At 40.3% G+C, this 25,179-nt stretch overlaps 1 protein-coding gene across 1 annotated transcript in view; it reads right to left on the bottom strand.

Annotated features, from left to right (window-relative positions):
* Positions 1–4,734: 4,734 nt before the first annotated feature.
* The window catches only part of KCTD8 (potassium channel tetramerization domain containing 8), a 234,274-nt gene continuing 213,829 nt past the window's right edge, over positions 4,735–25,179 (bottom strand). Inside the window, exon 2 of the mRNA XM_080645189.1 lies at positions 4,735–6,100. Within this exon, the coding sequence (XP_080501315.1) occupies positions 5,640–6,100 (461 nt within the window). The 3' untranslated portion in view covers positions 4,735–5,639. The remainder of the gene's footprint in view (positions 6,101–25,179) is intronic.

Raw genomic sequence — 25,179 nt, 5'->3', positions numbered from 1 at the left:
CATGTCACAACTGTTAGAATGGCTGTTATTAACAAGACAAGTAATTACAAGTGTTGGAGAGGTTTTGGAGAAAATGGAGCCTTCATTCACTGCTGGTAGGAAGGTAAACTTGTACAGCCACTATGGAAAAGAGTATAGAGGCTCCTCAAAAAATTAGGAATAGAGTTACCATATGACCCAGCAGCTCTCTTCTGGGTATCCACCCAAATATTTTGAAAACATTTATTAGCAAAGATATATGAACCGCCCCCTGCCCCCATGTTTATTGTAGCATTATTCACGGTGGCCTAGACATGGAAACTACCAAAGTGTTCTGCCATAGGTGATTGGATAAAGAAGATGTGGCACATATGTACAATAGGATACTACTCAGCCATAAGAAAAGATGAAATACTGCATTTTGTAACAACATGATGGACCTTGAGAATATCATGCTAAGCGAAATACGTCAGTCAGATAAAGCTAAGAACCATATGATTTCAATCCTATGTAGGTTATAAAACTGAAAGCAACAAATGAACAAACAGAAACACAAACATACTACAACTCATAGGTGCAGTCAATAGTATATTGGTTACCAGAGGGAAGTGGGTGGGGGAAAGTAAAAGGTAAAGGGGGACAAATATATGGTGATAGATAATTTGACTTTGGGTGGTGGGCACACAATGTAATATGAAGATCATGTATCATAGAAATGTACACTGAAAACCTATATAGTTTTATTAACCAACTAGAGGCCCGGTGCATGACATTCATGCACTGGGGTGTGGGGCGGGGCGGGGGGGGGGTCCCTCAGCCTGACCTGCACCCTCTTGTAGTCTGGAACCCCTGAGGGGTCCTTACCACTGCCGCAGAGGCGGGAAAGGCTCCCACTACCCTCGCTGCACTTGCCAGCCATGAGCCTGGCTTCTGGCTGAGCGGCGCTCCTCTTGTGGGAGTGCACTGACCACCAGGGGGCAGCTCCTGCATTGAGCGTCTGCCCCCCTGGTGGTCAGTGTGTGTCATAGCGACTGGTTATTGTGCCATTGGGCTGATTTCCATATTAGGGTTTTATTATATAGGATGTCATCCCATCAAATTTAATAAAAAGGAAAAAAGGAAATCATGTCATTTGTTATATGAACTCCATCCTTTTAGAAATTACTGACTGAATTCTGTTGTCATTTAAAGGGTTCTTTATTCCCTGTTTTTCCAGAAAACTGGTAGTTAGATACAGTGCTGTGAGCTTCCGAGTGCCTCTTGCTTCACCAAAGAGGCACTGATGCCTGATGTTTCTCTATGTGTGGTAAGATTCGACAGGGGGATTGAATACTATCAGCCTGATCCACCCATTATAAAGAGTCCCATATTCTTTCATGTAATGATTTCAGCAGCCAATAATGGATATATTTCTTAGATCCATTATTTCACTAGGGTTTACAAAATGGTAATATTTTATTTTTATTACTGATTTTGCTGGGAAGACAAAGCGAAGAGAAAATAAGAAAACTGTGGTAGACATGAAGTGTGTACTGTGTTTCTTATATTCTCGGTCTTTTTATTCTGTGTCACCAAATAGGTGAGGACTGAGCTGGCAAAGCTTCCCTTTTGCTTGGGAGAAGCAGAGGAAGGAATGTTCACACAAGCTAATTAAATGTGTCCCTCTCATAATTATACTGCTGTGCATAAAGAAAGGAATGGTAAACTCTCATTGGGAGTTAGAGGTAGAAATAGCTGGAGAAAAAGAATGTGTGGCCCTGGACAGTTTGGCTCGGTGGATAGAGCGTCGGCCTGCGGACTGAGGGGTCCCGGGTTCAATTCTGGTCGGGGGCATGTGCCTTGGTTGTGGGCACATCCCCAGTGGGGGGTGTGCAGGAGGCAGCTGATCTTTGTTTCTCTCTCATCGACGTTTCTGACTCCCTGCCCCTCTCCCTTCCTCTCTGTAAAAAATCAATAAAATATATTAAAAAAAAAAGAATGTGTGTGTGTGTGTTTGTATATGTGCGCGCGCATGCACATGTGTGTGCGCACATGTTGGTACATGATGATAAAATTGGAGGAAGAGAGGAGGTAGAAAATAGAGAGCTTTGTTAATTATATAAGGTATACTGTAAGTCTTTTCCTAGTAGGAAATGAGAGGAAGGATTTTCAGCAGGAGAATATAAAAAATTGGTTGTGAGATCACATTTTCAGCAGAGTGAGGAAGGAAGAAGGCAGGTCAGTATGGTTCTGATTACTGTCACAGAAGTGGAAAATGAGGAAGGTGTGAACTGGTATTTGCACTAGAGAGAGTCCTGTTACTATGTGCCTCTAGCAAACTAATTAGCTTCTTCCTTAGTGCTCTGCTGCTGCAATTGGAGACTGAGGGCCAGGGAGAAAAAGAGACTGGGTGGGTTTAAGAAGAATTTACTCAAGAGCATATGGCCCTAGCTGGTTTGGCTCAGTGAATAGAGCATCGGCTTGCAGACTGAAGAGTCCTGAGTTCAATTACCAGTCAAGGGCACATGCCCAGGTTGCAGGCTCAATCCCCAGCAGAGGGTGGGCAGGAGGCAGCCTATCAATGATTCTCTCTCATCATTGATGTTTCTATCTCCCCCTCCCTCTCCCTTCCTCTCTGAATTTAATAAAAACATATTTTAAAAAAACACAAAAAGAGCATATAAATTTAAATATGAAGATTATTAAACTATTCTTCACCAATATATTCTTCAGCATAAGAGTGATTATTCATTAAAATTTGTATTAAAATATATTCGTTAGTATTTTTGTGAAAAATTTTCTGGAATATTTTCACCTACTATATGCTTCTTCCATATTTAAACTTATATGGTTGTCTCTTTCCTCTTTTCAACATTCTTATGCGTACAAATCTAAAACCCCTTTTTTTCATGTTTTAGCTCCGATTTTACTTCCACTATAAAGTTGTCTCTTTTCTCTAAATCTCTGTGGCAATATTTGTGCTGCTATTATAGCCTACCCCACTGCCTGCACTTTATCATAGTCATTGTGCACCTACCGTGTGGCATGTGGTTGAAATTAAATCTATAAGCTCGTAGGCATTTTTATTATTGCTTATTTACTGCTGTATCTTTAATTCATCTGGTAAAAGGCCTTGCCCATAGTAGGCACTCTAGAAATAGGCATAGATTACTTCTAACTCATTTGTATAGAAAATGTACATGACATAAGATTCTTTCAACCCTGCAGTTTTGTGATTCTTTTAACTTCTGCTTCAAAGAGAATGTTTTTAGGAGTATAGAATGAAGAAGGAGAATAAATTTGAAAATAGATGCGATGTTTAAGGGTTTTATAGACAAGTCTTCTAAATTGCTTCCTTTTTAAATGATCATAACTAATTTTATACTATTTTCTTAACTAATCTAAAAAAACACTAATATGATATTAGGTTATGTTTACTGCATGCAAACAAAAGTTAAACACTGTGGAAGGATGGTAATTTTAAAGTCAAATCACTGCATATCTAGCAGGAGAGGCTTAACCACATTCATACAAATTGGAACAAACTATGAAATATTTTGAAAAATACTAATTTGAGTCATATCTCTGTGAAGGATTAGCAACATAAGACCAATGAATGAAACTTGGCCTGCAAACATTGTCAAATAGCTCTAGCAAGCTTAGTGAGACAGGGAGAGTCTCTCTCGAGGACTGTTGAGGAGATTCTTACATTGGAAAGAATGTTTTTTCAGTTGTCAAATGAATATACATTGTTTATTCATTTGTCAGAATCATTAATACCCACTGTGCATCAGAAACTGTCTACTCATTGTTTTTGCTAATTCAAAGACAAATGAATATGATCTTAATTTATATGAAAAATCTCTTCAACTAATGAAAAATACAAATGTATATTCTTATTCTTATATATTATAAAACAAATGATTTATACAGCAAGGCAGAATGTTTTTGAAGTGCTCTGAGATCTGAGAGTGGAATGATTAATAATTCTGCCCTGGGGAATTAATGAAAACTTTGGAGAAGGAGAATATGTGTTATTTGAATTGAAATATGGGTAAGATTTCAAATGTGAATGAAGAAGTGTGTGTGTGTGTGTGTGTGTGTGTGTGTGTGTGTGTGTGTGTCATGATTTTGAGGTGTGAGTGGAGTCTTGATAAGTCACTAATAAGTGGTCTACAGAATTTGCTTCTAGGTGTGAATCTGGAAAGATAGATTGGATCTCCAGTAGATTACAAATGGCCACAAATTATTGCTCCCCCAGAGACATAGATTATACTTCAATATTCCTTAAATTTGAGATAACTTGCTTTGACCAACAGAATGCAGGGAAGTTAGTTGTATGAGTCGGGAGCCAGGTTTCCAAAGGCCCTATAACTTCTGGTCTCACACTCTTGGATCACTGCCACTGTGAGAGCAAATGTGAGCTAGACTACCGGGGAGGAAGGGATATGCAGAGAACTGAGGCACCCAGATCCAGGCCTGTCAATGAGCGAGGCCATCATAGGTTAGTTGGCCCTGACAACTTAGCAGCAGATTATCTAGATCAGTGGTTCTCAACCTTTAGAACCTCTAGCAGGGTCTCCTGTGGGCTGAGTTTATTAATCAATACCAAGGCTCTCAGGACCAGAATCTAGCTCCATTTTTAATTATACTAAAACTCTAACTTGTCAGCATTAAGTTAGCACATGTCATTCTCTAACTTGCGATTTTAAAGAAAAATTGAAGACAATGTAAAAATTGAATATTTTAAAAGAAGAGTCAATAGAAATCAAGGAATTCTAATATATTTTCCTTTTTTAATAAATACATAAAGCTTTTTACCATTTCCCTCAATGATTTTGATTAATATGATAGTAGGATCTTTCAGAGCATCATTATACCAATTTTCACAGCCTGATGTAAGAACTCATTTCACAGAAATAATCATGACTAGCATTAATATATGAATGTCAGTGCCATAACACAATAGTATAAGGCATATTTACACCATCTGAACATACAGAACACCATACACATACAAACCAAAAAAATCACAGATCTAGAACAAACAAAATCCAGTTTCCTGGATAGCTTACATTTACAGGCTTTGCCCGAAACAATTTTTTTCCTTTACTTTTTTATAACTTTTTTTTTCTTTCCAAACAACAAACAGACCTTCCCTATATCTTGTGATTTACTTGTAACATTGTGCTCATGCAAAAATAATACTTGTTTTATTGTAATAACAGTTAGACAGTTTTGGATTTGGGTCCCCAAACCATCATCTAACATTTTACTTGATGTTGCTACATCCATATTGTCCTTTTAGTTGGAGTGATAACGATGGTTTCTTTTTAGTGAGTTACAAAACGACAAACATATCCAGTTGACCACAGTTCAAACATCAAGATTCTAAGCTTCTTGATCATGCACATTGCACTTTCATTCTCGAAAAATGGTTTGAATCAGACACACCACTTTGATTCAACATTTATTGGTGTTCTTCTTTTCTTTTTGTAAATATCTCTAAAAGTAACAACAACAAAAAGGAATGAAAGGAAATACTAGTACTATCCCACATCAACAGCTCACGAAACGGAAGAGCAGCAAGAATCACACTGACCATTGTTAAGACACAGTCAGGTAGTGACACTGGAGTAAACATTGAATGTCATTGCAATACTGTAGGAACGTGATCATCACTATAACCCATACTTCTGCAACAGTTCGGATTGCCACTGGCGTTTCCGCTCTGGAAAATAATCTGGAATGTGGATTTTTTTAAAATCCTGAATACACTTTTTCATTTCTTCCTCTACACTGAGCTTCTCACAGACTTTCTTTTTGGAAAGATTGGTTTCCCGGGACTTGCTGATGAGTGTCTGAAAGAGTTCACTGTTTCTGCGTTTGTCTGGTGGGGGCATCCATTGCACAGGCGCTTTTTTCGAAGGGCGATCCAAGGTTAAGGTGTTAGGCTGGTGAGCTGTGGCCTGCTGGGTGTTGGCTGGGTTGTCCTGCGGGGTGCTCGCCTCTGAGTGGCTGTCACAGCTGGAGGTGGAGAGCTCATTACAGGAAGTCCCACTTTCACTTCCTTTATCTGTGACTTTGTCATGTTTCCTATCTTCGTGTTCTTGTTTGGGTGACACCATTTTCTGAGATGGTCCTAACAAGGATAAAAAAGAGTAGAACATTGAATGAGAAGTTGAAAAAGTCAAATTAAATAAACTTTTTTGTTTGTTTGTTTTAAACCAAGAATATTTATATTAAGAAAAATGCTGTTTGTTGAGGGATTAAATACAACACTCAGTGCTGTTATACACACCATGCTGATTAATTACTTATAACATAAAGTTTGGGAGGTTTGCCTAAGGAACATTTCTGCCCTAATGGGTCATCTATAACTTTATGTTTAAAAGATTTTTGCTAGGTACTATTTCCTGAAATCTGAAAAAGATATCACATGTAAATATTCCGTAACCATGTCATTAGACACTTAGTTCATTTCTGTTCTAGCTACCAACATTAGGTGTTCATTCTGCCATTATAAAAGCAGGGAATGCCACTGCTCACTTTTACAAAGTAGCAGCGTTCTCCAGGCCCGGAGGCACAATAGCATCATTTATGCTTCCGAGACGGTGGCTGGTTTAAATCTTATCCTTAGTCTTTTAATCTTGTTTCCTGTATATTCCCTTGGGGAGAATTATGCAAGTGCTGTAGATATATATGTGCCTGTTATTATGGTGAAAAAAAAGTATAGTTGAAATATAGTGCTCTCTTAAAATACAAGGCTTACCATTTGAGGTAAATTACCTAGGAGGACAATTTTCAGAAAGTGATAGTTTGCTAAGATAATTATTTCAAATACACTAACAGTTTATTTCCAAGAGAGAGCATATTTTATTCCCCCTCACCTCTGCTGTGAGATTAGGACATCTATTTAACATTTATTGAACACCACCACATACCCAAAACTATAATAAAACCTTGATTAACTGGAGCCTAACCATTCAGAAATACTAAATTACCCAAATTCGGTTGTCTTTAGTCTACTTTTATGAACAAGTTATATAAATCAGAATGGGGGAAGGCATCAGTATTTTTGAGCAGTTGCCCGGGGGTTCTACTGTGCAGCCAGAGTTGATAAAAATTGATCTAACTCAGAGGGACTCACCTGAGCCACATATGGAATTACTTGGAAAGATAAGATTATTGATGCCTTGGTATCAATCCAAGACACCCTGCTTTAAGGAGATGCCACCTGGCCTTGGGTCACTTAAGAGATTCAGGTGACTTCAATGTGCAGCCCAAAGTATGAAGCTTTCCCAGGCCTATTACATGTGCAGTGAGTTCATAACCAATATGAGTAGTTATATTACGGAGAAGGGTGGGAAAGCAAACCAACAAAAATGCTTTTTACAAAAGCACCTACTATTTGCAACTTACTGTTTGGGTGCTAACATCAATTTTCCATTTAAAATCAGAAGAAACAAAAGTTGATACCAAACATTCAGTTGAGTTGGATTAAAGATTTAAAAAGCTTTAGAACTTTCTGGAATGATGGAAATATCCTGGATCTCGATTGCACTGTTAGTTACAGGATTGTACACATTTGTGAAAACTAACAAAATTACATAGTTACAATGGGTGAGCTTTTCTGTATGTAAACTATATCTCAATTAACCAAAAATAAACAAACAAACAAAAAAAGCCCTAAACACCTCATTAAAGAATATGTACCTATTTGAGGGAAGGCCTAGCCATTATGTCATACCTGCTTTTTCTGCAATATAGTATACCTAAAACAAATGTTGATGTTGAGACTAGTAAATGCTTAGTACAAAAGTGCACTAGTACATCTCAGAAGCATTTGCAATCATGGATTAAAGAAAACAAAAGCGGTAGCTGTTTTTCAGTCTCTGCCATCTATAATAATAAAAGTGTAATATGCTAATTAGACTGGACGTCCTTCCAGACATCCTTCTGGGATGAAGCTGGGACTGCAGCCGCAGGATCCAGGCAGCCACCAGCAGCTGCAAGGGAGGGATCCAGGCAGCCGGGGTTGTGAAGGCCTAATCTTGCACGAATTTCATGCATCGGGCTTCTAGTGACATTATAAAAGCAGGGAGTATCATTACTTAATTCTACAAAGTAACAGTATTCTCCAGGTCCAGAGGAGTAATAGCATCATTTATGCCTCCAAGGGGGTGGCTAGTTTAAATCTTATCCTCAGTCTTTTAATCTTGTTTCCTATCTATTTCATTGGGGAGAATCATGCAAGTGCAATAATTCTGGGGTAAGAGAGGATGGAGGTGAACCTGAGGGGAGGGAGTGAATGAGGTGCACTTCTAACATCCCTAGCTGACCTATCCTGAGGCACTCTGAACCCCGCCTTATCCCCTGTGGTGGCTGGGCATAAGCTATGTCCTTAGGGCCCCTTGCCTTCTGGCTTTCAAAGACTGGCAATACCATGTCTCACCCCAGAATGTCTGTAATCTGGTTGCCTCCCTGGACCAAGAGGCATAGCCCTGGTCAGCAGTTCTCTCTTCCTCCTTCTCACTGTTCACCTTTTCCCTTCTCTCTCCCTCCCTCTGCCACCCTTCTTTCCAGATTCCATTAAAATGAGGCTCACGTCTTCAGGCCTACAGGTGTTAGCCAGTCATTGAAACTGGCATGAGGGTATTGCCCACATTAATGCATAATGTCAATATTCAACTTTTCTCAAATCACCCAATTCAACGTGCTTTCCCTTTCTTCCAGAGCCCTGACTGATAGACCCACACTGATCCCCAACCACCTTCTCCAATAACTAGGGGTATGTTACTTGTAGGATTAGTTTTTAGTGGAACCAAGTTTTTGTGGCAATAATATGGAAAGGGTTCTGACCTGGAATCAAATTCTAGCTCCCCAGCAAATAACCTCAAGGCCTTGGAGCCATACCTAGCTCCTCTAAGCTTCAATTCCCTTATCTGTAAAATGGGCATTAGTACTTTCCTCATGCAGTTATTTTGAGATTAAATGAAATACCATGCAAAGGGTCTAGCAAAATAATGCACAACAATCAGAGTATATCATTGTCATTTAAAAACATTTGACAGGTGTTCAGTCCCATCTCTAGAGATTTTACATTTGCCAAAGGGTTTGTATGTACATGTTTACATAGAGGTCGGGGTGGTTGGAGGAGCCGCAGCATCTGTTTATCTAATGATCGTTGTGGCTGAATGTGATCCATGCTAGTGTGATGCCCACAAGCCTAGTGCAACATAGGATATAAATAAATGTTTTCTGTCCTTCCTGTCAATCTTCTGCATTACTTTAACCAGAAATCCCTAAAGGGAAAGCCACAATTTTCATTCCCATGAATGACTAAGGAATTACAGTAAACTGCAAATACCTGAAAAACCAATTTATATTTAAAGGTAAATGAGAAATGAGAAATAATTTCATGTTAATAGGCATGGGGATAGAACATTAGAAACACCAGGCAGAAAGAGTAACATCTGAGTGGAAGACAGTACAGAAGGACACAGGTGATCCTTGAACAGTGTGGGTGTTTGGGGCACCCCACACTCAGTTGAAAATCCATGTATAACTTTTGACTCACCCAAAGCTAACTGCTCATAGCCTACTCTTTACCAGAAGATTTAATCCTATCTAATAAAAGAATAATATGCAAATTAGCCATCACTCTACTACACCCACAAGCCACGCCCACCAGCCAATCAGGAGCGAGTATGCAAATTAACCCAACCAAGATGGCTGCAGCCACAGAGCCAGCAGGAGGCTTGGGTTTCCCCAGCAATGGAGGAAGCCAAGCTTTCTGCTTGCCCTGGCTGGCCCAGGCCTCCACTCAAGGTTACAAAGTTTCAATTATAGAAGATAAATAAATCCCAACAAAAATGGCTGCAGCCACGGAGTAAGCAGCAGGCTTGGTACCACTCAAGGCTACAAAGTTTCAATTATAGAAGATAAATAAGTCCCAGATACCAGGGCCTCTGCTTGGGTCACCGGGGGGCGTGGCCGGCCTGCAAACCACCACGGGCCCCTTGCCCAGGCTGCCCCATGCCCCAAGGGAACCTCCACCCTGATCCAGGACATCCTTCAGGGAAAACCAGCTGGCCCCACCCATGCACCAGGCCTCTATCCTATCTAATAAAAAAGCAATATGCAAATTGACCATCACTCCAACACACAAGATGGCTGCCCCCATGTGGACACAAGATGGCCACCACAAGATGGCCAACAGGGGAGGGCAGTTGGGAGAAACCAGGCCTGCAGGGGAGGGCAGTAGGGGCAAACAGGCTGGCAGAGGAGCAGTTAGGCATCAATCAGGCTGGCAGGGGAGTGGTTAGGGGGTGATCAGGCTGGCAGGCAGAAGTGGTTAGGGGCAATCAGGAAGGCAGGCAGGCGAACAGTTGGGAGCCAGCAGTCCTGAATTGTGAGAGGGATGTCCGACTGCCCGTTTAGGCCCAATCCCGGTGGGTTCGGCCTAAACGGGCAGTTGGACATTCCTTGAGGGGTCCCAGATTGGAAAGGGTGAAGGCTGGGCTGAGGGACACACCCCCCCCCCCCCCCCCGTGCATGAATTTCATGCACTGGGCCTCTAGTGATAACATAAACAGTTAACACATATTTTATATGTTATATGTATTATATACTGTATTCTTACAATATGAAATAAGCCAGAACAAAGAAAATGTTATTAAGAAAATCATAAGGAATAGAAAATGCATTTTCAGTATTTTTCTATTTATTGAAAAAATCTGTGTGTAACTGGACCCATGCAGCTCAGACCTGTTAAGGGTAAACTGTCCTAGATAACATAAAATCAAATGCTTCCTTCTGTTTGTATTCAATGGGAGGGAATGGTTAATGACATACCCTAGGGAGAATACAGAGTTCCATAAATTCCATGCTTTAGCTAAATACATTACATAAAGTTATTATGCCTAATGGCATTACAATTTATTCATGAAAATGTCTCTGCACTCAAAACACACACACACACACACACACACACACACACATTTTTATTATGTTCATATTTCTCTTCAATGTGGGAAGAGCCTTGGAGGATATGGGTTTGAACTTGGTGCACTTACCAAAATACTTTTGTGCTGGTCATGTAACCTCTTTAATATTTAGTCCTTGCTGGTTAAAATCTTGGGGTTGGCCCCTAAGTTCATTAATGTAATAAAGTTCTATAGTTATAAATTATATAATACATAAGAAGGGATTTTCCAGGCAGTAAAATTCTAATCAGATATCCTACCTAATAAAAGAGTAATATGCACATTAACCATCACTCTGCAACAAAAATGGCAGCGCCCATAGCCACAAGATGGTGGTGCCCAGTCCTCTTAGCCCCGCCAGAGTCCCCCAGTCTGCCCAGCGGCGGCAGCCTGGGGTGTCCGGCTGGGAGGCGCCTGCCCCCCACGCAGTGATCCCTGCCCAGCGGCGGCAGCCTGGGGTGTCTGGCTGGGAGGCGCCAGTGCCTGGTGCTATCCCCGGCCAGCGACAGCAGCCTGGGCTGGGGTCTCAGCCTGGAAGGGCTGCACACCCCCACCACGTGATCCGCTGGCCAGCGGCGGCAGCCTGGGCTGGGGTCTCAGCCTGGCTGGGGCGTGCATCCCCCGCGGCCCAATCCCTGGCCAGGCTGAGATGGCAGCCTGGGCTGGGGTCTCAGCCTGGCCGGGGTGCGATCCCCTTCCAGCAGTGGCAACCTGGGGTCTCAACCACTGAGTCACAACAGCCAGCCCGATGTGGAGGAATCTTAAATGTTTCTTTTTTTAAAATATATATTTTATTGATTTTTACAGAGAGGAAGGAAAAGGGATAGAGCTAGAAACATCTATGAGAGAGAAACATCAATCAGCTGCCTTCTGCACACTCCCCACTGGGTATGTACCCCCAACCAAGGTACATGCCCTTGACCAGAATTGAACCTGGGACCCTTGAGTCTGCAGGCCGATGCTCCATTCACAGAGCCAAACCAGTTAGGGCTGTCCAATATGCTAAACAAAAAACCCTATCTAATAAAGAGGGAATATGCAGGGGAGGGCACTGGGGGGTGACCGGGTTGTCAGGGGAGGGCAGCTGGGGATGATCGGGCTGGCAGGGGAGCAGTTACTTATCGATCAGGCTGGCAGGGAAGTGGATAGGGGGTGATCAGGCTGGCAGGCAGAAGCGGTTAGAGGCAATCAGGCAGGCAGGTGAGCAATTGGGAGCCAGCAGTTCTAGATTGTAAAAGGGATGTCCGACTGCCTGTTTAGGCCCGATCCCACAGGGTACTTGGTACTTGCTCAAAATGTTAATGAATTTAGGCCCACAGGGATCGGGCCTAAACAGGCAGTTGGACATCCCCCAAGGGGTCCCAGATTGGAGAGGGTGCAGGTTGGGCTGAGGGACACCCCCCCCCCCAGTGCACAAATTTCATGCACCAGACCTCTAGTCTATATATATAAAAGCCTAAGCAACTGGTCGCTATGACATGTGCTGACCACCAGGGGGCAGACTCTTAATGCAGGAGCTGCCCCCAACCTGCAGGCACCTTGATTGCCGATGGGGCCTGCCAGCCAACCGCTTGGTCCCTCCCCCCCGGCTGGCAAGTCCCAATTGCCTGATTGGGGCCAGGCCCCAGGCTGGGATGGGGAACTGGGAGTGGGTGGAGGCAGATGTGGGTGGTGAGGGAAGGAGGGGGGGAGGCAGGGAACCTGATCGGCCCTGATCGCCGGCCAGGCCTAGGGACCCCACCTATGCACAAATTTTGTGCACTGGGCCTCTAGTTAAATATAAAACATTGAAGAGTTATCATTAATAAAAATTCCCTCTTAGAATGGGGAAATAAATTCAATTTCCACTAAAGTACTTCACAGAATTACAGATTTGAGGATAACTTTTTAAAGTTAATCAGTGGGAAGAGTAGTCCTAGAAGACATTATTGACTCACATTTGTTTCATTAAGTCTATTCTTGTCAGCAATGACAGCAATAGGAAGGATGCCTAACGCAGGACAGTGTGGACCAGCTAGGCTCACATCCTTACCTTATTTGGTCTCTATTTTCTTTCTTTTTTAAAAATATATTATTGATTTCAGAGAGGAAGGGAGGAGAGAGAGAGATAGGAACATCAATGATGAGAGAGAATCATTGATTCACTGCCTCCTGCACCTGCAGCCCCACACTGGGAACTGAGCCTGCAACCTGGGAATATGCCCTGACAGGGAATGGAACTGTGACCTCCTGGTTCATAGGTCAATGCTCAACCACTGAGCCATGCTCCCTGGGCAGGGTCTCTGTTTACTTAAGTTTAAACTTCATGGAGTTGTGACACAGATTACATGAGTCAACACATGTAAAGTATTTAGGAAGTGCCTTGCATGGGTACTTGCTCAAAATGTCCATTATTATTATCTATACTAGTAAAAGGGTAATTAGACCAGGTAGACCAGACATCTTCCGGACTCCCCATGGGCCTAAGCCTTCAGTAGGACATCCCCTAGGGCAGTGGTCGGCAAACTGCGGCTCGTGAGCCACATGCGGCTTGCGAGCCACGGTTTGCCGCTCTGTTGACTAATGAGTTTTCTGACCACTGCCCTAGGGCTCTCAGACTCTGAGAGGGGGCAGGCCGTGCTGAGGGACCGCTGCCACCCAGTACATGAATTTTCGTACACCAGGCCTCTAGTTCAGCATAAGTACCCAGTGTTATCTGGCCATAGTATGGCATATTTGTTTATCTAAATATTGGGAGGATTGAATGAGGAATACAAATACTTCCATTTTAATTCTGGCTCTATACATGGTAATTATGAACAAATGAATTGCAGGCAAGTCTCTTAGCTATTTTCAGTCTCAGTTTTTTTATCTATTAAAAATAAAATAAGAATAGTAATATTATCACATGGCTATAATAAGAAGGGAGATAATGTCAAAGCAATTTTGTTGTCAAAGTTATTTTGTTATAAAGTTCTCTATAATAGATTTCAGAGATTATTAAGCATTATGTTTTCATGTACTAAAAGGAACTTATTTGAGAAAATAAAACACAAAAGCTCTTTTAAGTTATGAAAACATGTGAATTAAAAGCAACAGTAAAAACATTACATTAAACTACATAAAATAAATTGAAGGACAATGGACCAAATTTGTAAAATTGGGAAAAACAGGGCTTTCAATTAATTCTATTGGGTTATATCACATTGACATAAAAAGGAGAAAATAATAGCTTTTCAAAGTTCTTTGGGTCGATAGTGTAGTAAAGAATTTAATTGTTACTATTTTTGTCTTTAAAAAAGACACCGACTCTGGTTAGTTGTGAGTGTGGGCACCTTCAATGTGTTCTTCAATATTATTTCTCAAAATACACAGGCATGTCCAAGTGTGGTCTATGTGAACAACTGCACATGTGAGGGAATCATTTATTTTTTTACCTGCCTAGTGATGATAAAAAAAAAGACTGGATATGTAAAATATCTCTGCAACAGGCACAATTCTCAGAAGGGAAATTGCCCTTTAATAGTATTAAACTCAATAGTGTGTGAATGCTTATGTGGTACTTGAACAAAATGAATCAATCTATCTTAAATATTAGCACTACATACCTTTGAGTTTTAAGCGCTTAAATCAAAAAGGAAAACACTCAATTTTTATTAGATAAACATTTGTTGAGCACTAGGTACCAGGCATAGTGTTAGTCATAAGAGCAAGGACACACACACACTCACATACACACTCCCCAATATCCAGCATTGCAGGCTTAGGGGATAAGCCCAGGAGTGCAGCTGTAACTAAAGTTTGACGAGGGCATGAAGAAGGGAACAGGAGTAAATTGTGTATGGATTGAGCTAAGAAATGAAATCATTTTTCATTTATCAGATACGTTTTCATAGTAAATTGAAACTTAAAAGTCATACAGATGGTACATTCATTTTAGAGTAAAAAGGCTATAGCAATAAAAATTAATTTCTATATAGTTCCTACTACTATTACTTAACCACTTTTATGAATGAAGGGATATAAAAGAGAAAGGAAAAATAAAGAAATGCAACTTAAAAAGAGAAACAAGTTGTGGTATTCTTTCCTTTCGTCCTGACATGAATGGTAACTAACACACTCTTCTGATTCTCCTTGTACTTGTTCATTTTTACTGTACTTATTCATTTAAATGTGTCTCCCAGTCCTAAATTGTAAATGCTTGGAAGGCAGAAACTGGGTCTTTCTAGCCTACTGTGAAGCCTTGATCATAGTAATTGACTAACCAAAATTATAAAATGATTGCCATTGCTATGAATTCCCGTAGAATCTACTACTGGATTCATCTGGTACTTAGTATTCACTACCTTTTATGTTACTAAATATTCAGCTAAGTGAGCACAGCGTAGTAAAAATGTTCCCATCATCCCCACAGATGTCCATCCCAAAGCCACACAGGTCTGGTATCCTATCTTCCTCAAAAAGGTTATTTCAATGAGGGCCAAGACTGTGTCCTCTGTTTCTTTATATCACACGGTTCAGGAGGCTGATTTGTTGTATCACTGAGTCAAAGATACTAATAAAGGGAATAAGCAGATATAACATTAGGAAAAATGTGAGAAAATATACATTTAATTGAACATATAATGGAGGAGGTTTTCAGAAGTAATCTTACCACCTTCCTCCCATTCTATGCATCCGTGTCTTCCTATTAGTTCTTTCTCTAGATGATATTCAAGGTCACCTTTGGCTACGCAGTGGATTCATCTCTTATTTCCAATTACTTTCCAGGTCTTGTAATTCTAGCCTTGCAGTGGCTCTTGAATCTAGGTTTGCACTTATGTTCCTATGTTCACCAGTTATAAGAGGTTTCTCATTATTTCTTACTGTGTCTCTTAACCAGTTTTCTGACTCCACTTTAGTCTCGCTTCAAACTATTCCCCACACCATTGCCATATAAACATCCTTGTAGTCTAATTCCTTTAAGTCCTCCCCTTGTACAAAAACCTTTTAAAGAGTTCCTCTGCAAAAGGAAACCTGAATGCCACATTTTGGCATTGAGGACTGTCCTCAGTTTTTATCACCCCAGCCCATCTTGCACTGTTCCCCACAGAGCAGCCAAAATACACTTGTAGTTTCTGGGAAATGCCTTGCCTTATCCATGCCTGTCTCTCTCCATCTGGATTGTACTTCTTCCTGCTTCCATGCCCTACGAGGCCGCTCCACACAGTGCTTTCAGCAGAAAATCTTCCCTTCTCACATTTGGATGTAATTTCTTGTGCGTTCTGACTCTCTACTGACCCATAGCACAGTGTTTGAGTCTATCTCAAAGTATTAAGCCTGTTTTGTCTAAGAACAGTTATTTCTGCACTAATTTTAAAGTATATCTCTGTATGTCCTGCTCCACAAAACAAACACACAAACACAGATACAAACTACATTAGTCACTCTGGAACAGAGGGGTATTTTTTGTGATTTTTAAAAAAAATCTTTGTATTTCCTGGTGTATCTCCTCCCACGATTAGGCTCATAACAATTCATTTACTAAATTAAATGAAATCAGTATTATATACTAAAAAATGTCTAAGCACACAGGGAATTGTTTTAGCCCCAAAGAAGTTCTTTTGTGGATTGTCTGTTCTAACTAAAAAAAGATAAACCCAAGTATAACTGAACTTACAGGGTGTAACCAAGAAAAAAAAATAAAAGGAGAAAAGATGAACCTTTTATGGTTAACTACAAATCTATAAGAAGAACCTCACAGTCATTCTAGTTAGTAAAAATATTATTTGGGGAAGGTCCTTATATTATCCCTTTTCTGTTATTAAAGGGAAATAAAAATATTTAGGTAGCATAAATAACAAGGAAAAACAATCTCATTCATCTACTGAAGAATTTTATCTCACAGGATTATCTGATTATGTCATATGATTTACTGATTACTTGATACTTGCACCTACATATTTCTAGTAGAAACGGTATTAGATGTTCACTTGTCTTTTCAGGAGCCTTAGCACTTGCAACATGGTGATAGAACCGTCGCAAGAGGTCTACATTTAAAACTGATCTGCACATTTCACTCATGGAAGCCAGGGTTCTACGGCACATTCACCACTTTTGTGTTTAAAAAGAAAAACAGACAAAAAATCCAAAAACAAACAAACAACGAAACCAGACAGATGCCAGGCTCCTTTTAAACCCTGGCATTGAGTTGTGCTCACTCCCAGGGTCCCACTTCTGACTCTGCCATTGCTTATTATTGATATTGTCAGACGGTTGTTGTGGTTTTTTGCCACATATTTTCTAATGACCTCTCTTTTCACCGGCACATGCCGTATGAAACGGACAATGTATCTGTTCTTCAAACCTGTGAATACAAGCCTACTCTTATTTGTTCCACATCCATAAACTGTGGGTCGGAAAACCTACATGGTGCGTGGCAAAGATTAATGAGAGTTTGTATCTACAACAGACTGATGGCTCAGGAGGGGAAAACAGGCGTTCTGTAAATACAAAGTGGGGTTGCACTTACGATGTGCTGTGGTTAACAAATTTATGTGAACATAAAACCATGCTGGTTGTAAATTATCGTTGCCTGTTATAAAATACTGAACAGCTGTCTCAAACCTAAGGAAAAAGGCTTGGTGACAACGGGGATGCAGAGATGGTGAGGAGGAGGCAAACACACACACACACACACACACACACACACACACGCACACACACGCACACACACACAACCCACACAACCAGGCTAATACTCTGGGGTTCTGGAAGCAGCAGCAAGTGCAAGCAGGAAGTCATAGTTGAGGGAATTGCTATTTGTCACATCTCTCTTTTTTTAAAATATAATATATTTTTATTGATTTCAGAGAGGAAGGAAGAGGGAGAGAGAGATAGAAACATCTATGATGAGAGAGAATCATGGATTGGCTGCTTCCTGCAAGTCCCCCACTGGGCATTGAGCCCACAACCCGGGCATGTGCCCTTGACTGGAATCGAACCTGGGACCTTTCAGTTTGCAGGCCAACGCTCTATCCACTGAACCAAACCGGCTAAGGCCAGATCTCTTCATATCTTGAGTTTCTGCCTTCCTATAAAGGTTTTCAAGGACTCCCAACAAGGGCAGCGAGATGCCACTTTTTGTAGCTGTCAGACTATTTAACATGAGTGCCACCTCTGTCCACTTGGAGATTTATCAAAGTGGGCCTATTCTGGAGGCAGCTCGGTGTACAATCACTACAGCAAGTACAAAATGGGCATGTACATGCTCACAGCAGAGTTTAATCTCATGTTGTGTGGCCATTGGAACAAATGCTCAGCCTTTGCAAATATCAAAACTGTGCTTGAAGTGAAGTCCTGACACCTGCTAGCTAGGTCAAAGGTGCAAGACTCGTTTTCTTATCCTGCTTAAGAGGGAATAAAACTATGGATCCTTCCTCCTTGAGTTGCTTTAAGTAAAGTCAAGTATGAGGAAGAGCCTTACAGTAGTGGCCTCAGAAAAGATATCAGATCTTAATCCCTGGAAACTGTAAATGTCACTTTATATGACAAAGTCTTTGCAGATGATGAAGGATTTTGAGATCTTCAAATTATTCTGGATTTCCTAGTTGGGCCCCCAATCAACCACAGGTATCCTCATAAGAGGAAATTGGAGGGATATTTGATGCACAGATAGGAGGAGGAAGCAATGTGACCACAGAGTCAGTTGGAGTGATGCGGCTACTAATCAAGGAAAATTATCACCCACCAAAGCCGAAGAGGCAAGGAACAGAGTTTCCCCTAGAACCTCTGGAGGCCATGTGGCCCTGCTGACACAATGATTTCAGCTGGTGACAGTGACTTCAGACTTTGGGCCTCTGGAACTATAAGCAAAGACATTTCCGTTGGTTTAACCACCATGGGTAATACTAGTAATTTGTTACAGCAGTCATGGGAAACTAACGCAAGTTTATTTAGTCTAATGTTGGGACCTTGGTAGATACTGAGTTATAGCATCTTAAATAAATGAACACAATATTATTCTTAATAACTAGATATTGCATCTGAATTATAGGATCTTAGTTTCCTTATTAAAATACAATCTCTTGCAGTCTCTGCCAGATTGTAATCCTTTTTCACTTCCAATCAATAGTCTTTAAGATTCTGGAAAACAATTATCTCATCTAGTCAAACTTTTCCCCAATTATATAGGTCAGCCATTATTTGCATAATGAGGTTTATAGTCTTCTGACATCAGTCACATCTGTTCCCACAGCACACTCTATTCTCTTGTTCTACACACACACACACACACACACACACACACACACTCACCCCTCCACACACACACATTATATATATGTAATCATAGAACTGTCTCTTATCTATAACCACCAACATGTCTAGCACTTGGTCATTCCCTGAAGTTCCAAACCCCATGATTTTACTGATTTCTGAACATCTCCTAAACTTCAAATACCATATTCTAAAAACTTGCTGCACTATTTTTTCCTTATAAACCAGTTCCTCTTTGTATGTCTTCTATTTTATAAAAAGCACCACTTTATTAATCAACAGGTTTGAAATCTTAGAGTCATTTTCATAATACCCATTTCTACTCCTTTATTGCTTCCCTCCTCCTATGAACAGTTACCTAATCATTAAATGTGCTTTGATAAAGTCTCATTCACTTCCCGCATTATCAGTCTTCACCCTCACAGTTAGGAACCTCAGTAACACTTACTGAATCCACTGCAATGACTTTCTAACCTCTTATTGACTCTATCACAATGACCTTCTAGAGAACTTTTCATCTGTAATCTCTACCTCCTACTATGCACACTGAGAGCCTAGTTATCTATTTAAAAAAAAAAAAAAAAAAACAGCCATATTGTAGTACTTGTTCTGAGAGAATGTCAATGGCCTTCCGAAACTTATTCAAACCTCTTAGCCCCATAAACGAAACTTCCATGGCACAGTCCCATTTTAAACTCTAAAAGTCATGTTCAATTACTCCCACCTTCTATTCAAGCCAAATTGGAGCTATTAATATTATCCTAAATCAGGGGTGGGCAAACTTTTTGACTCGAGGGCCACAATGGGTTCTTAAACTGGGCCGGAGGGCTGGAACAAAAGCATGGATGGAGTGTTTGTGTGAACTAATATAAATTCAAAGTAAAGGAGCGGAGGGGAGAGCAAGAGAACCCTCCGCTCTTTCGGCTCCGCAGGCGGGATAGAACAGCCGAATGGGCCGGATCCGGCCCGCGGGCCGTAGTTTGCCCACAGCTGTCCTAAATGCTACATGTATTCTTGTCTTCCATTCTCCACCTATATAAATGATAGGTTGATTTCCATTTTATACCATACTTACATACATGGAGTAAATTCTTTATTGGCTGGTATATGTGTATGAGAATATACTTGGTGCCACTATCTATCTTATGTAACACTAGAGGTCTGGTGCATGAATTCGTGCATGGGTGGGGTCTGGTCAGCCAGCCCTGATTGGGCCGAGCCGGCCAGGAGGAGGGGCAGCGGGCAGTTGGCTGGCTGGCCCCGCCTCCTGGTCAAACTCCTGGTCAAGGGGACAATTTGTATATTAGACTTTTATTATATAGGATACCCCAAGCCCCAGCTACAGGAGTGAATTTATAACCTAGCCTGGGCCAATCATAATATCTTACAATCCAGCCCCATAACCTGAGGCAAGAATGAGGGTTGGGAGGCAAGTAATCTGGGCAGTTCAATAACAGAACATCCCTGGGATACTTTGAACTGTTGATGGGGGAAAAAAGAGAAGGCCTTTACATGCCTGGCCAAAAAACTCTCAGATGTGACTGCAGGTGACTAAGTCTCCCAGCGCAGCTACAGTAGAAGAGAATGAGAGCTGAAAGGGACTTCTCTCATGTTTGGGTGTCTGTCTTAGTAACCCTGCAAGCCAGATCCACCTGTTAGGTATTTTAGAAAAAATAAAATATTAATCTTATCAGAAAAATCTTTTTCACAAACCTATTTAGATATTTTATTAGATGCAAATAACATTGAAATGTAACTGGAACCTCTCCTCCTGAAGCAAGTTGAGTGACGACATATTAGTTGTATTTGTCATGGGAGAATTCTAACACTTAGTCCTTCATGCATAAACTTAAACTTTTATTCACATTTTAAATTACTGACCAGAAAAGGTGGAGAAAGTTAGAAAGAGTCAGGCACAAAAAATATAATCAGTGTGTATTTGTGAGCAAATATTTTCTTTTTTTAGTCAAAAAGATATTTATTCAAGTCACCTGGGTGCAGGTGGATTGAGTTTGAAAAAGAAATCTGTGGTGAGTGGGAAGGGAGCAGGCTTTTAATGTGCTCTGGGAGAGCTGCAGAGGGGGCTTCGGCTTGACATGTATCAGGATTGTGCCCCGGCCCTAGTTTTAGCCAGACGTCCTTCTTCCTGCGGGCTGTGCACGGGTTACGGTCTTCAGGATTTCTGTAAAATAACCACTCAGGGGGCATGTTTGTGCAAGGCTTAGGTTTGCAGAAGGGGCTTTCTTTTGTTCGCCCCAGCTAAGTTAGAGCCCTGCTTCTTGATTAACCCTTTCAATTTTGATAAAAGCAATAATCTCTTTACCCTCATAAAATTATTTTGCCTAGTTCACTATTTATATTTTGAAACATGGGTGAAGAAAAGTGGATTTTATAAGTTGTATCCAACATGAAATTGGTGCGGCTCCAGGCCCCAACCCGGCGCTGGGGGTAGGACGTCACATGGACGATGGTTTCGAGGCTAGCCTGAGGGAGAATTTCTGACAGAGGAGTCTGAACCAAGCCTGAAGCTTCCGTACAAGTCTGGAAAACCACGCTGGGACACTGCAGAACAGATTCTCGTGACCAGTGGCTGAGCTTGTACAGGTCTTTCAAAGTCTTGCCCTGTTTATATATCTGAGTTAAGCCCCAGCTAAGCTATTTAGTATTTATTCATGGACTTTGAGAAACATGTACTTTTAATAATGTTTTTTCTTTATTGATTAAGGTATTACATATGTGTCCTTATTGCCCCATTGCCCTCCTTACCCCCCACAGAGAAAATCTTTATAATAGAAATATATATAATTTAGGGAGTCCTGGGGATTGACTTTTATTTGACTAACAGGGACATGTGCCCCCCATCCTTGCCTTAGAACCTGTGACTAGGGTGGGGAAGGCACTATGATGGTCCTAGACTAAGATGCTAATCCTTTCCTGTGTCCTGGGGAAGAAGGTCTGTCTCCAAAAGTAGAGAGGGGTACAAGGTAAACACAAAGACACACACACACACACACACACACACACACACACACACACACACACAATGTACTTTATTATGTAAGTGTGGTTAAATTCAGAATCATGATGTTTTATAGTAAAATAAGTGTCTCATACCATCCCATCCCAAGGCAACATGTCACTTTGTGTCATCTTTTCCTGAGTTTAGAGAGACAGAGTAATGCAAGCAGAACAGTTTTACTTCATTCATATTTTACCAAGTGAGTGCAAGTCTGTAATAAGGAATATTTACCGAACACTTACTATGGGCCAAACCATGCTAAGTGCATTACACGTAGCTACTCGTATAGTTCCAACAATAACTTTGTAAGGCTCAGTGCCTACGATGCCCATGTTACACATGAGAAAACTGAGACTCAGAAGGTTATATAACTTGACAGGTCGCATTTGAAAGAGAAAGATTCAAAGGAAGGTCTGTCAGATTTCTGAGTTGATGCTGAGTTAAGCTCTGAGAGTCAATGCCTCAAAAATCCTAACCATGGTGTTTAAGCCAGCTCCCCTGAAATGCCAACGGAGAGCTAGAATTACTCATGAATTCTAATCCCTGATAAAATTAAACTGAGATGCATATCTATAAACATTTTGGGATAAAGTGTTTAATTGTACCTGAGAGTTACAATTTCTTCATTTTTTAAAAAAACATATTTTATTGATTTTTTTACAGAGAAGAAAGGAGAGGGATAGAGAGCTAGAAACATCGATGAGAGAGAAACATCAGTCAGCTGCTTCCTATACACCCCCCACTGGGGATGTGCCCGCAAACCAAGGTACATGCTCTTGACCGGAATCGAACCTGGGACCCTTCAGTCCGCAAGCCGACGCTCTATCCACTGAGCCAAACCAGTTAGGGCTACAATTTCTTTAGATCATTTGAAAAAAGGACTATTTTATATCATGTTTAACTATTTTAATAAAAAGTAACTAAAAAAGACTAAACATATGAAAATGTGGACTGTGCTTTCTAACTCCGTTCCTTGTGACCACTATTGGGACCAAACCACTTTAACCAAGCAACTCTGATTCATCAAACTTAAGATTTTCCCATTTGAAAACAAATGCTAACGTGGCAATATCTTTACAATGAATATTTTTTGTGAATTTAAAAATTAAAAACAAACCTCTTACTTTAATTGGATAGGTACAGGTGGAGAAACAGGTATGGTTTAAAGAAAAAATTATATATTTAGGATATAAATTCTAACCATAAAATTTACAGGGTAAACATAATTAGAACTTTTTTAAAAAAAATACGCTTTTTAAAAAAATATGCTTTTAGAGAGAGAGGAAGGAAGATGGATAGAGAGATAGAAACATTAATGAGAGAGAAACATCATCAACTTGGTGCCTCCCGCACACCCTCTACTGGGAATCGAGCTGAAACCTGGGCATATGCCCTGACTGGGCATGGAACCATGACCTCCTGATTTATGGGTCCATGCTCAACCTCTGAGTCACACTGGCCAGGCTAAAAAGTAATTAGAAAAATATATATAAGATGATGTAGAATTATAGCAGAGAAGAAACAGTGAAAATGAGAGACTCATCTGTACTCATGACTTGTCAGGCACTGTAATTTCTAAGATGCCAGAATTATACTTGTACAATAAGGCACCTTTAAGGTTGAACCTTTCTATGATGTTCACCTCTTGATCAAGAACGGTCCTGACATAAGGCCAGACATTTTTTGCAAAGAGCTTTCAGCATCTAATTAGATAATGAGTCGGTTCTGTCAGGGTTGAGATGCCTTGAACTGTTCATATCACTTTATAGTGCATTTTACTCTAAACCTAATCTTTCAAGAGCAGCAGTACCATCAATCTCCCTTTCTGACATGAAAGTCTTAAAGATTAAAAGCAAAAAAATTGTGCAGTGGTGCTAACGAAACCATTATAAGATAAAATCATGTACTGGTAACACCTTTTATGTGGATCAAGCAAAAATGGCCATGTAAAGGAACTGGGGATGCATTTGGAAACCCATGTTTAATTACAATATATATTAATGATTATTCATTCAAAGCTTGAAGATAGACAATCGTTTACCACATGAAGCATTAGAACTCGAGTGTGCTCGCCATGTGATGCATGTTGAATGGGTCTCCAGGAAGTGCTGAGAACACAGGATTCGCAAAAATGAATAGTGTGCGCTGACTTTATGTAGTTCAGTGAAAGTAACCTGGGGTGCCCACCTTTTGTTCACTTTATAAAACTGAAACAAATTTTGTACAATTGGAATAAAAAATTCAAATATATGCACTCCTTTTAGGGCAAAGATTTCCACAACAAGGATCTAAACTAGAGCTACCATTACTCAATTACAAGGACCATACTATATAACGATCACTAATTAATTGGGAATTGAGATTTACAGTGTAATTGATTTTAATACAATTGCGACTGCATGTTGGCATTAGAGAGAGAAAAAAAGAAAATATGTTGAGATGAAGACTGAAGACTCAGAATTCCTTTGCTTAAATGGCTGGCTGATCCATTTACCTTTAATAGACTGTGAACTGTTTTGCCTGAAAAATGGCAAGGTCAAAGCCAAAGATTATACACTAGTAGAAGACTGAGATAATTCTGATTTTGTAGATCAAAAAGAAAATAAGAATGGTTGTATGTTTATTATTGTTTTTTTCTATCAATTTTTGTCAGTTTTGTTTATAATAATAAAAATACATTTAACTCGAAAAAAACTTTATAATAAAAATCTTCCAGAATTATGTTTCTGAATTGCTCTATGTTTTAACTACTTTATCAATAAGAAAAAGATTGTTTGATAATTCAACTTTTGGTAGTACATATTCTATTTAAAATACTACCTTTTGGCACAGTACATTCCAAAAAACTCAAAGCAATTATAAGGAAAATGAGTCAAATTCCCATCACTTTTTTTAGTACTCTATTTTTCATAAAATCACCAGGGAATAAGGCATCAAGATTACAGAACATTTCCTGCCCTAGTGTATGTAGTCCAAAAG

This window comes from Plecotus auritus, assembly GCF_963455305.1.
Source record: "Plecotus auritus genome assembly, chromosome: 1".
Taxonomy (NCBI): domain Eukaryota; kingdom Metazoa; phylum Chordata; class Mammalia; order Chiroptera; family Vespertilionidae; genus Plecotus; species Plecotus auritus.
The sequence above is the reverse complement of the archived record's forward strand: the minus strand, read 5'-3'. Positions and strand labels throughout refer to the sequence as shown.